Source organism: Cervus canadensis, chromosome 1, assembly GCF_019320065.1.
Source record: "Cervus canadensis isolate Bull #8, Minnesota chromosome 1, ASM1932006v1, whole genome shotgun sequence".
In the NCBI taxonomy this organism is placed as follows: domain Eukaryota; kingdom Metazoa; phylum Chordata; class Mammalia; order Artiodactyla; family Cervidae; genus Cervus; species Cervus canadensis.
This window is the reverse complement of record NC_057386.1, coordinates 16,682,915-16,695,495: the sequence shown is the minus strand read 5'-3', so window position 1 is coordinate 16,695,495 and position 12,581 is coordinate 16,682,915. Positions and strand designations below refer to the sequence as shown.

Below are 12,581 nucleotides of genomic sequence, written 5' to 3'. Positions count from 1 at the left end.
GGCTTGCCCCGCCCACCCTTTCCGTGGCAGGCCCTGCTGGCCCCTTTGCCTAGCACTCTGGGTAATCAATTAATTTAATTAGTGAAAACGCCATCCCCTTCTGCCCGCCCCCAGCCTCGCCAGACCCCTCGCCAGACCCCTCGCCACTCCCAAGACTCCCGTCCCCTCCTGGAGCTACTGCAAAGAGGAAGAGAGAAATCGCCAATTAAATGGAGCCGCCGGTTTCTCAGCCCTGGGCCGGGCTCAGCCCTAATTAAGCACCAGCGCCCCCGGGGGAGCTGCAGATAATGGATTCGCAGAACCACTGCCTATGAAATGGGACTTGCGAGGGCGCGCAGAGGCCAGACCAGGGCTGAGACCTGCCCACAGCCATCACCACCAGGGACAAGGCCCCACTTGGGAAGGTTGCTTCAAGCATGGGCCGGCCCCTGCGCTGACCCCGCCCCCTCCCACGCCAGCACCGCCCGCAGCCGCCCCCCCCACCCCACCGCCAACACACACATTTGTCTCCCTCCACTGTAGACACCACCACCCCCCACCACTGCCCCAGACAACTCTCCCGTCCACATCCCCTCCCCCACCTCTCTTGACACTTGCACACACCCTGCTTCCCTCCCCCACACTCAGCTGAGCACCGGGAGCCCAGTCCAGCACATCCTGGAAGGGCACAGCCTTTGATGGGCCAGGAAAGGGACTCTGAGGGTATAGGCCTGTGGGCCGGGGTTCACGGCTCACAGAGGGCGTTGGTTCAACCAGGGCTTCTGAAAAGCGTGGGCATCATCTGGACTTCTTGCTCAAATGAAGATTCTGACTCAGTGGGTCTGGGGTGGGGCTTCAGACTGCTTTTCTTAAGATTCCTGTGAGCTCCTAGATGATACTGATGTTGCAGGTCTGGAGACCACCGTTTGGGGAGCAAGGGGCTGGAGGGCCCAGGGGTGGAGTCAGAGAGCAGCTCAGGAGACCCTCGGCAGTGGGGAGGAGGGGCCACAAAATGGGGCAGGAGGGGTGGGAGACAGGGCGGGCAGGGTACTTAGCCAGGGCAATGGGCACCCAGTGGAGAGATCCCGTCACACATCCTGAAAAGGCATCAGTTCAGGTCTGACACTGGACCAGGTGTATCTTGCAGAGAGTCTGGTCATGCGGGCACAGCAGAGTGGCCTCCACCCAGTGCCACCCTCCTCAGGGTACCTGCCAGGCTCAGGTCCCCAAACTGGACAGGACAGAGTATCGCTCAAGTCCCCAGGGGCTGGCTGTGTCCACCTGTCCTTCGGGCATCCCAGCTGCTTCTGCAGTTGATGGTGGCTTTCTCTCAGGAGGGTATCTCTCAGGGTGTCATCAGGGTCTCTTGGAGTGTCACTGGATGTCACTAGGGTGTTGCCGGCTGTTCTCTCTGGGTGAACTTGAACACCTCCCGGGGTATCATTGACTAGCTCTTGGAGATGGCTGGACATTTCTCCCAGTGATGCTGGCCATCTTTCAGGGTGACCCTGTCATCTCTCCAGCTGTCTTCTCAGGCTCCCTCTGCACTGTACCCCGCCCCCGGCCCCCATTGCTTTGCTGTTTCTCACAGCACATTAGGCTGATGTGGCAAGTGGGAAGAAGGACTCAGACCCAGCCTGGACCCTCCTAGGCCCAGCTCCAGGAGTCAGCCAGAGGTGGCACCTGGATAGTTTGGCCCAGTTCTCCCCCTTTCAGCCTCAGTGGAGAAAACCCCTCATGAGCCCCCAGCCTCCCCGTAGAAGCTCCCCAAGAATTCTGAGTCCAGGATGAAGAGAGTGGCTCTGTGTGCAGTCCATGCTTATCCCCCAAGGAACACACTGCGGGGACAGAAAGGAGGGTCTGTAAGGCCAAGGAGACCTGGATGCTGATGCTGGCCCAGTGGCCGGGGCCAATTGTGCAGCCTCTTCAACTGGAAAAATGGGGATAGAAGAACAATCTCAGAGGGCAGTTGTGAGAAAGAAAAGCAGTGACGTCTGTAAAGCCCCTGGCATGGTGCCCAGCACGCAGTAGGTGATTAATAAATGATGCATCCCACCCCAAGCCAAAGCACTCTGGCCCAGCCTGCTCTGGGGGGCAGTGAAGGGCCTGCCTGTACATGCTTGCCCCCTTCCCCAGGTGGTACATGAAACAGAGGCATCACCCCTTTCTGGGCTCCACAGACGCTGTCTTTACCCAGGGGCTTCGCAGCATGGATTTGTGGAAAATTTAATAAAAGGAAATTAAATATCAGTTCCAGACAGCCTGGATATGTGCATATCTGCTGAGTCTCTGGATTTGGCATCTACCTCCAGGCACTCAGAGATGCGCTGCCCCCCCCTCCCCGCCTGACACATTTTTATGATGGCAGTGGATACCCTCTGCCCACCCTCATCCATTTTCACCTCAGTGGGTCTCAGCCCTTCAGGGCCTGAGCTGGTAATGTGATCTTCTGTCATGTTCCTGAAAACCTCTTCAAGGAAAACCAGCCCCTAGAACAGAGCTGCCCAGCCCCTTCTTCGGTGAGGGCGCTCCTTCAGTGCAGAAGGGACTGGGGAGAGCAAGGGAGGGAGGGCTTCGCCCCTTCTTGGATGCCTGCTAGGTATTTTGCTGCAGAGGTACCCTTGTCCTTGGGTGGGTGGGGGGTAGTTTGGGCCTCAGTCTCCTTATCTGGAAAATGGGTACAGCTGGACTTGATCCCTTGGGACCAGCTTTGATGCCCATGGATTCTGGAATTCCAACAAGAGGGTCCAGAGAGAGCAGGGAGGAGCTCTGGTGGCTTCGAAAGGGTGAAGAACTCTTCCTTTGAGCTCGTCTTTTTCTCAGTATTTGCTGGTTTCTATGCCTCATAATGCCCAGGCCCCACCCCAGAACCTGGGAGGGAGGGAGAGATTAACAGGGATCCCCTTTTCAGAAAAGCAGTAAAGAATCTGCCTGCAATGCGGGAGACCTGGGTTCAATCCCTGGGTTGGGAAGATCCCCCAGAGAAGGGAAAGGCTACCCACTCCAGTATTCTGGCCTGGAGAATTCCATGGGCTGTATAGTCCTTGGGGTTGCAAAGAGTTGGGCATGACTGAGCGACTTTCACTTTCCAACATCCATTTTTTTCCTTCCTGCACTTGACACACCGTTCCTGGGCTCCACTGTGTGCCACGCTCTGGTTTCTAGCCTCTTTCCTCGTGGGACCTAGAAAAGGGTGAAAGGGGTCTTTGCTCTCGCAGGGTCAGGAGTCTGCAGACACTGGGCACTGAGGACCTCCAGCGGGGACCCCCATCATGGGTGGGGACCCGTTTGCTGCCTCAACACCTTGCCAATCTGTGCGTGAAGGTGAGAGGTGGTTTGAAGTTGAGAGATCTTGAACAAGTCCATGTATTTCTAGGCCTGTTTTTCTGCAAAATAATATATAGACCTCCTACCAGTTCTTCCCCAGCATTGCCCTGAGGATTTGACAGGATGACAGATGTGAAAATCTTCTGTAAACAGGAAGGCTTCAGTGCTCAGGGAGTGTACGTCAATTGGAAAGGGGACTGTGGCGTAAATGAAATGAATTAAGTAATAACACTGAGGTCCTGAGAGAGGACCCCAGTGACTCGGAGCAGACCTCTCCAGGAAGCAAGTTGCAGTGCCTAGAGATGTTTTTTTAAGGTTTCAAATGATTCTGTGGATGCTAATCCACAGCGACTGCCTTCCCCACTGGTTGCTGATGGGAGCGGGCTTTAATTGCAGCAGGAGGGATTTAGGGGTGATGGAGAAGATGGTGACTCAACTCCGAAATGGGAGGAGAGGAGTCCTAGGGGCTTGGGGTCTGCACCCACAAGTGTTGAGACTGAACGGAAACGTGAGTGTGAGAACGCAGCTGTGATCTGCGCACGCGCGTTTGTGCACGTGGAGTGGGGAACCCTCTGTTAGGTGGAGATTCACATTAACTGATATTCTCCCCACAGCCCAGAGCAGCACACAGATCATGGGATCTGGGGACAGACAGACAGACAAGACTCAGACGGGATGGCACTGCTCTAGGGCCACGCCTGATGCCAAGCAGGCTCAGGAAGGGCCAACTGTTGTCATCACGGGCACCCGAGGGAGGGCGGGCGGGTGGCCGTCCTGGCCGCCCGTGGGTGAGGGGTGCAGCGGTGCGGGGGTCTCACCTCTGCCCCTCCCCTCTCTCTTATCTCAGAAGAAGAGCAAGGTGCACTATCACGTTGCTGTCATCATCAACTACCTGGGCCACTGCGTCTCCCTGGTGGCCCTCATGGTGGCCTTTGTCCTCTTTCTGCGGCTCAGGTGAGGAGGCCCTGGCACTGCCCCCTGCCCAGCCCCCTGGGCCTTTAGCGGGCAGAGAAGTAAGATAACAAGAGGCAGTTTGGGGTGGGGGGCTGCTGGGGAAGGGGAGTCCTGCCCCCTCACTTCATGGGACAAGGTGACAAATACAGATGTCCCAGGTCTCTTGGAGCATCTGGTAGGGTCACTTCCATACCTCGCCTGGTGACCCCATACTAAGCCCAGACTGCTTGCACTCATTTGGCCGACCAGGAAGGTGGAGCCCACTTTGGGTTTGAACCTGCCTAGGCCCAGCACAACTGCCAAGGATGCAGGTGGCAGCACCGGCTGAGTCTGTGCCAGGAATGGGGGGTGGGAACGGGCTGAGCATCAGGGCTGAAAGTTCGGAGGGAGGCATCTCACTGGAGGCTGAGCCTCAAACCTGGAGCTACAGGGAGAGAGGGATGCCCATGGGAGAAGGGCATTCCCAGTCGGCAAGCAGCCCCTGGTCCCCTTGGCACTGGCCACGTGGCAAGCTCTGTTCCAGAGCTTAGGTCTGAAATGAAGTGAAGTGAAAGTCGCTCAGTTGTGTCCGACTCTTTGCAACCCCATGGACTGTATACAGTTCATGGAATTCTCCAGGCCAGAATACTGGAGTGGGTAGCCTTTCCCTTCTCCAGCGGATCTTCCTGACCCAGGAATTGAACCAGGGTCTCCTTCATCGCAGGCGGATTCTTTACCAACTGAGCTATCAGGGAAGCCCCTGCTTAGGTCTGGGCAGGCCACAGTTAGGAAGGGGCCTGTGACGTCAGGACAGCCCCTGCTGCCACCCCCCAGGGTGACTCAGCCAGCCTGCCCTGCTCGGAGCCTCAGCTTCCCCTCCATACATCTGGGCTGGGGTGATGCTGGCAGCCGGTCCCTCATCTTCTCCCTCCCCCCTTGCCTCCTGTCACCCACCCGCCCCTGCTGCCCCCAGGAGCATCCGGTGCCTGAGAAACATCATCCACTGGAACCTCATCTCAGCCTTCATCCTGCGCAATGCCACGTGGTTCGTGGTCCAGCTCACCATGAGCCCCGAAGTCCATCAGAGCAACGTGGTGTGTCCTGGGGGAGGGGGGGGGCAGACCCAGGGTCAGAGGAAGGGTCTAGGTGGGGTGGCCCTGGCAGAGCAGGGATGGGAACCAGGCCTTGGAGCCCACAGTGCCAGAGTGGATCCCAGGGGTGCCCCCATCCTGCCTGGAGTGGGCTGCTGTTTCCTCGCATCCCCACACCCCTCGGTTAATCATCACCCCTGATGGGGTGGGCGGCAGGGCTGGTGCAGGCTGGTGACAGCCGCCTACAACTACTTCCACGTGACCAACTTCTTCTGGATGTTCGGCGAGGGCTGCTACCTGCACACAGCCATCGTGCTCACGTACTCCACGGACCGGCTGCGCAAGTGGATGTTTATCTGCATCGGCTGGGGTGAGCGGGCCAGCCCCCGCCCCGACCGGGCCATCCTCCCCCCACCCAGGCCTGGGCCAGCTCACTGGGGGCTGAGACCCAGGCCAGATGAGGGTGGTGGGGTGTGCACACAGCCCTCTGTCCCTACCTGGGGACAGGGACAGTGGGAATATTTCAAAGGAGGCGTGATGAGCCAGTGAGTACCTGGGGGACCCCTGCCCGCCTCTAGGCCCTGGGCTGCGCTGGGGGCCTCCAGGTCTGCATCCCCCAGACTCCACTGACAGGTCCTGTGACACTGGTCTCTCCCCCAGGTGTGCCTCTCCCCATCATTGTGGCCTGGGCCATTGGGAAGCTGTACTACGACAATGAGAAGTAAGTCACCTCCTCTTCACTGCCCCAAGGCCCAGGTCCCCAGCCCAGCCAAGCCTGACCCTCCCCAGGGACCTGCAGCCATGTCACCTTCCCCATCAGGGCCACAGTTTCTTCATCCACGTGGGGAGGCTCCTGGGGGTCAGACTCAATCTGCGGATCCCTAGCAATGCTCTGCCTGAGGTGGGGCTGGACAGGTGGGTCAAGGCTCTTTACCTGTCTCAGGCTTTCATGACAAGCAGAACAGACTAAAGGTTACTGGAAGTCCCTGGAGTCAAACCACCCAGGTTATGAATTGTGACTCCATCATTAGGTAGCTTTATGACCTTGGGGTAGTTCCTGCCTCAGTTTTCTCATCTGCAAAATGGGCATCCTCATAATAGTGCCTTCCCTCAGAGTTGTTAGGGGAATGACATGAGTTAATATATATATCAAGCATTTAGAATGGAGTCTGGCACATAGGAAAGGCGTATAAATGTTTTCTATTAATAAAGACATGTTTTAGCAAAAGGTTCCATGGATTTAATAGAAACTGATCCAATCTCAGAGACTCCTTCCATCTTTCAAGTCCTGAGGAGCTGTGTTTAAATAGAAGCAGGTGTTCCCAGTTGCCCCTGAAAACTCCACTTCTGGTGCCGTGGTTTTCAGCCTTGGCTCACATTAGAATCACCTGGGAAGCTTTGAAAAGTACTGATGGCCACTCTTGCCCTCCAGAGAGTTGGATGTCATTGGTCTGAAGTGTGATCTGGGCACCAGGGTTTTTTAAACCTGCCCAGGAGACTCTAATATGAAGCTAAACTTAAGAACCACTGTAAGAGGGAGGCAGAAAAAGTGGACAGAGGCGGCCAGGGGATGTGCCAGAATCTTCTTTGTCAAAGTGTCCTCAGGAACCCACTGTCTGACTGGGGTTCCAGGCTGCCTCCATCAGCATGGCTGTTCCTGTCCAACCCTGACAAGGAGCCTGGAAAATTACACCCACATTTATCAAGGTGATCCTTCCTGACTCTGGTCCAGCCCAGCTGTGGCTCTCTCTGTATTTGTGTAACTGATGGGGTGGGGGCCTGGGCTGGGCATCGAGGGCAGCTGACAGACAGAACTGGGGGCCTGACAGTGATTCCCAGGATGGCGACCTGGGTCCCAGAGCAGGAGTATTGTAAATCCTGTGCCTGAAGGTGTGCAAGTGAGCACAGGGGAGAAAGGACCAGTTTCAAAACCAGTGTGTGCATCTGGGCGCATCTTGGAACCAAAAGGATGGCTGAGCCTGGAGGAAAGTCCGTCTGAGTGTCTCTGGAGCTCCACCTTGTGGTAAGATGCTGGCACTGCATCAGAAGGGATGCAGGTGGGAGACCTGCAGACCCCAGGGCCAAGGACTGGACCTGGCCCCAGGACAGTTTGCCTTTGGTCCTTTTGAAAACTTGAACTTGTCTCCAATCTTGAAAAAGTCAAGGGATTTCACTTTCCTGTTTATGGAAGCATCATGATTTCTAGCTACTGTGGACTCTCGTGATGAGACTGTAGCATCTCTGCACAAGGACCTAGGACTTTCCAATGTGCCCCACACCAACCCACTCCCCAGACCTCCCTAGATCTTGCTGGAGGTGACATCAAGAAAATTCGAAGCAACTCTGCCTCTCGTGGCAGGTGTTAGCTACTGGGGTGGGGAGTGACTGCGTGACAGGTACAGGGCAAGGCCCCCCCTTTTGGGCATGCGCCAGAGCTACAGTGGGAACCATGTGTGTAGGCCCATGCCTATTCTATTCAGTGGGCTTTTCCACAATCCCCCTCCCTGCCACAGTGCCCGATTCCAGCTTTACATCTCAAAGGATGCTGTCCATTCTGCAGATGGAATAACTGAGGCATTGTGGTGGGATCTTGATGTCCTGCCCGGGGTTAGAAGTGGGACACCCAGATCCTGGCTTTTGGCCCCAGTTCCTCCCTATCCCAGCACTGCTTCTCCCTCATGCTACTAAACTGGTTCCAGATGACCCTTCTCTTATTTCTGTGGTTTTCTAGATGCTGGTTTGGCAAAAGGCCTGGGGTATACACTGACTACATCTACCAGGGCCCAATGATCTTGGTCCTGCTGGTAAGAACCTGGGTAGGAGGGCGGTTGGGGGGGGGGGGCGGTGCTCAGTGGGGAGAGGCAGGCAGTACTTACAGTGGACTGAAAGTTTTCCTCTGCCTAGAGGTGGGGGGCATGGGGCCAGGAATGTGCTGGGCTCAAGCAGATAGAGGGAGAGCAGCAGGGTGGCAGAGGCCAGACCTAGGACAGCTGAGTCCCTGTCCAGTCCCCCACCTTCCCACCAGCATCTTGCACACCTTGCCCAGGCCATCCCACTGTGTGTCAAATTACAGATCAATTTCATCTTCCTTTTCAACATCGTCCGCATCCTCATGACCAAACTCCGGGCATCCACCACCTCTGAGACCATTCAGTACAGGTAACCAGACCTGCCTCCCCCACCCATGGGGGGCTTCAGAGACGCCACCTCTGACCCAGGTTTCCCCCCAGGCCTGAGAGTCCCTCCTGAAACCCCAGCTCCACCCCTGTCTCAGACATTCCAAGGATGTGCAACCCTCCCCCAGACCCAGTCCTGTTCACCAAGTGGCAGGCTCCAGTTCCTTCCTGGGGTGGGCTGTGACTCTGGGCCTCCTTCCCACCCCTCACCCTCAGAAAGGCTGTAAAGGCCACTCTGGTGCTGCTCCCCCTCCTGGGCATCACGTACATGCTGTTCTTCGTGAACCCTGGGGAGGACGAGGTCTCCCGGGTCGTCTTCATCTACTTCAACTCCTTCCTGGAATCTTTCCAGGTACCCACCCCTTCCCCAGCCTCCCAGCCCCGGCCTGTCCCCCTGCCCGTCCCCTGCTCCTCTTCGGGTGGGGATTCTCCCAGGTGGGGTCTGGAAGGGCGGGAGTTTGGGGACAGAAAGGAGGCAACTCTGGGGCTGGGTCAGGCCTCGCCTGCCCCAGCCCCTTGACCCGCCTTCCCCTCTGCCCCAGGGTTTCTTCGTGTCTGTGTTCTACTGCTTCCTCAACAGCGAGGTAAGGACCCGGGGCCCCAGAACTCAGGATGGCAGGAGGCCTGCTGGGACCAGAGACTGTCTGTAGCTGCCTCCTGCCTGTCACACACCAACTCCGTCCTCCCCGCTCCGTCCTCCCGGCTCCCAGCCCCTACAGGGATATTGTTGGGAGTTCTGGGAGGGTCCCTGACACTTGCCACTCAGCTGCTGCAGTAATGAGCCCAGAAACTGGGACTCCAGTCTCATCAGTGAGTCTGTGAAATGGGTTGTTGAAAACCAGGAAGCTGAGCCCTAGGGCAGGAGGTTGAGGGCAGATGTGTGTGGGTTGAGAGTAGAGATTCTTCATGGCAAAGGCCATATGGCACCTTTGGGTGGATTCGAAAAAGGCACCCCTTCCTCATAACGCTTGAGAAAACCGTCCTAACAAATACGCAAATCAACGATGGTGATGATGTCAATGCTGCCGTTCCAAGGTGGCTCCCTGGATAGTCGCTTGTGAGGGGTGGGAGCGGAGGTTTGAAACCCGAGATCAGACCCTATTCTCTACTGTGTGCCCACAGGTCCGCTCTGCCATCCGGAAGAGGTGGCACCGGTGGCAGGACAAGCACTCAATCCGTGCCCGCGTGGCTCGCGCCATGTCCATCCCCACCTCCCCGACGCGTGTCAGCTTTCACAGCATCAAGCAGTCCACAGCAGTGTGAGCCGGAGGACCACGGACCGGCCCCCGAGATCTACGGTTGGGGAGATGGCCGCCAGGCTTAGCCAGCCACCCTGTCTGTGGAGGGGACCAGCTCCCTCCCACACCCTCTACCCCCAGGCTCAGCTGGCGCTGAGAGCCCAGGAGGCCCCTCCCCGACCCCCAGCTAAGCAGAAGTTCCAGGCCTATGGCAGCAGTCAGGGCCATGAGATGAGTAAAATATAGCCTATAGGACTGGGCTGGGCCCAGGGCCTCTGGCTTCTCTTTGCCCCCATCCTCCCTGGAAAATGGACTGGAAACACAGAGTGGGAGCTAGACAGTGAGGAATCCAAAGCTGCACGCGAGTCCCTTCAGAGCACAAGAGAGCCCACTGGAGACCCCAGGATGTCCTCAGAGACTGAAGGGGGCCATTGGCTGCCCCACGGGCATCATGGGAAGCTCTCGTCACAGCATCCGAGCCACCACGAGGATGCCTCCAGGCCTTAGCAGCACTTAACGGCACCACTGGGAACCAAGGCTCTGTTGTCAGAAGCCCTGGAGACATTGTTAGAAATCAGATGGCATCTTCAGATATCAGGCTGCATCACTGAAATCCTCCCAAACACCAGTCATCTGACCCCATGGCCCTGCCACCGGAAACGGCCTGCCTCGCTGCCTCACACCCTTGGATCTTTACTGCTGCCCAGACCACACGGGCTCCCCCTCCTCAGCCTCCTGCCCTAGGTGTCCCCCCTTTGTGAGATGATGGGACGTGGGAGGGTGACAGAACAGAAGCCAGTGTGTGCCCTCACCAAAGCCAGCCTCCCTTTGAAGGGGTCAGAGAATGCTGGGGCTACCCAGCCCGCTGGCTTCAGTGACCCGGCCTCTGGGACAACCCCTCTGCTGGCCAAAGGGGTCCTGCGGCCCTTGGATGACCTCTGGGGCGGCATCAGTAGCTAAGCCAAAATAGAAGGGGGTGGGGCGCTGGGCCCCTCCCTGCCCCGAGTTCCCCAGAGCGCCAGCCAGCTGGCCGCTTACACCCCAGGTAAGGAGCCAGCCACATCCAGAGGGAATGGACAGCCGGAGCAGGACTTTGGGGGGCTGGGGCTGGGAGATGGGGGTGGCTGGTGTAAATTATAATATTTATCTTTCAACCAGCACTTGTGAAGGCCTTGTGTGTGCCAGGGCTGGCTTGGGAGGGCATCCCAAAGAAACAGAGGGTTGCAGCCTGAGCAAAGGTGAGGCGGTGGGACCAGGCAGCCTTGCGTCCCAGCCCCAGGGGAGGAGCTGGGCTGGAAACAGAAAGGGGTTAAGAAGCAGGGGAGGCTGTACAGGCTTGAATGCTGCCTTAGCGTGGAAACCCCCGGAGCAGACCGGGAGACAAGGCTTCGAGAACCAACTCCAGGGCAGGGGCGCGCATGCCCACCACCACGGTCGACGGTAGCTCAGTCCTGCTGCGGAAGCTGGGGCAGCCAGGTGGGACCCACACCTGCGTCATCCCACCCGCGGGGCCAAGAAGTTTATCCACCACCCCTCGGGGGCAGTACCGCACCTCCTGCGGAGGCCAGGAGCGAGCTGAGCACAGCGTGAGCCCTGTCCTCAGGACAGGAGGTGGTTGGGACACAGAAACTCCACCCACCACTCTGAGGCTTGGGCCCTGCCTCTGAGTCTCTGACCTGGAAACAGGGCCACACAGGGGTGTGTGTGTGTGTGTGCACACACACATGCATGCACACAATCAGGGACACCCACACACGTGCACACGGGTGCGTGTGGCGTCAGGACACCAGGACAGATGACTGTGGTGCTGGGAGCCCAGAAGCGTCTGCTGGGGGAGGGGGGCTCCAGTGGGTGAGGGTCTGGCCGCTCCCGGAGGGAGGAGCCAGGGTGTCCCTGAAGCCAAGTTGGGTACCCTGCTCTGCCGACTCCCCAGGCACTGTCCCCTTAAGGACATAGTTGGGAGGACCAGCTGATCAGAGGAGGCTGTGAGAAGGAGACCAGGGGCCACCAGGATAGAGACAGGCTGACGGCTTCCAGAGCAGCTGGGGGGAACCCCATAAAGAGTCCCCTAAAAGAAGGACCAGAATTGATGGCTGATCTCAAATGGCCACAAAGGAGGCCCATGGAAGGCATCTTTCTCAGTGATGCCTTCCACCCAATGAAGGAGAGTGAGAAAACAAGGCTTTTTACTTAAACGGTGTCGAGATGTGGAGTCAGGGGAGAGTCCAAGGGCAGAGGAGCCCAAGAGGGGCTAGGGGACTGTGGGAGGAGTTTATAGGCAAGGGATCTTCAGGGGACCAAGCTGGGGCAGTGCCCCCTTTCCTGCTTGTCCTCCTGGCTGTTTTTTTAATATTTAGTATTTATTTGAGTCTTATAATAATAATATTTATTACTTATTTATTTATACACAGGGTCTTAGTGGCAGCACTCAGGATCTCTGCTCTTCATTGTGGCATGTGGGATCCCTAGGTGCAGCATGTGGGATCTAGTTCCCTGACCAGGGATTGAACCTGGGCCTCCTGCATTGGGACCTCAAGAGTCTTAGCAACTGGACCACCAGGGAAGTCCCCCTCCTGGCTGTTTTAGCTGATGGGAGCCATTCACACACCTGCAGTGCACTCAGCCCTTTGTGAGGTGGGGAGGCGAGTGGCACCCCCAGGACATATGCCGGCAACAGGCTGCAAAGTTTAGAGCTGCCAATGCTGGAAGGTCATGGGAGGACATCCAAGCGAGGCTGGCAGTCATCACAGAAGTTGCAGGGGGTCCCCGGGCAGGCAGGGGGCTGGTCCAGATGACCTCAAGATCCCTCTTGTTCAGACACTGTAAAGGGTGGAGGG

General features: G+C 57.5%; 1 protein-coding gene across 3 annotated transcripts in view; it reads left to right on the top strand.

Moving 5' to 3' along the window:
• CRHR1 (corticotropin releasing hormone receptor 1) overlaps positions 1-10,901 on the top strand; it is a 53,997-nt gene extending 43,096 nt beyond the window's left edge. For 2 of the 3 annotated variants that reach the window (XM_043465924.1, XM_043465939.1), the window contains exons 5-13: positions 4,154-4,260; positions 5,213-5,333; positions 5,547-5,700; positions 5,991-6,051; positions 8,062-8,134; positions 8,404-8,489; positions 8,723-8,858; positions 9,049-9,090; positions 9,629-10,901. In XM_043465924.1, coding sequence (XP_043321859.1) covers positions 4,154-4,260; positions 5,213-5,333; positions 5,547-5,700; positions 5,991-6,051; positions 8,062-8,134; positions 8,404-8,489; positions 8,723-8,858; positions 9,049-9,090; positions 9,629-9,769 — 921 coding nt within the window. In that variant the 3' untranslated portion in view covers positions 9,770-10,901. The remainder of the gene's footprint in view (positions 1-4,153; positions 4,261-5,212; positions 5,334-5,546; positions 5,701-5,990; positions 6,052-8,061; positions 8,135-8,403; positions 8,490-8,722; positions 8,859-9,048; positions 9,091-9,628) is intronic. The other variant, XM_043465932.1, reaches the window with a different exon arrangement.
• Positions 10,902-12,581: the final 1,680 nt, after the last annotated feature.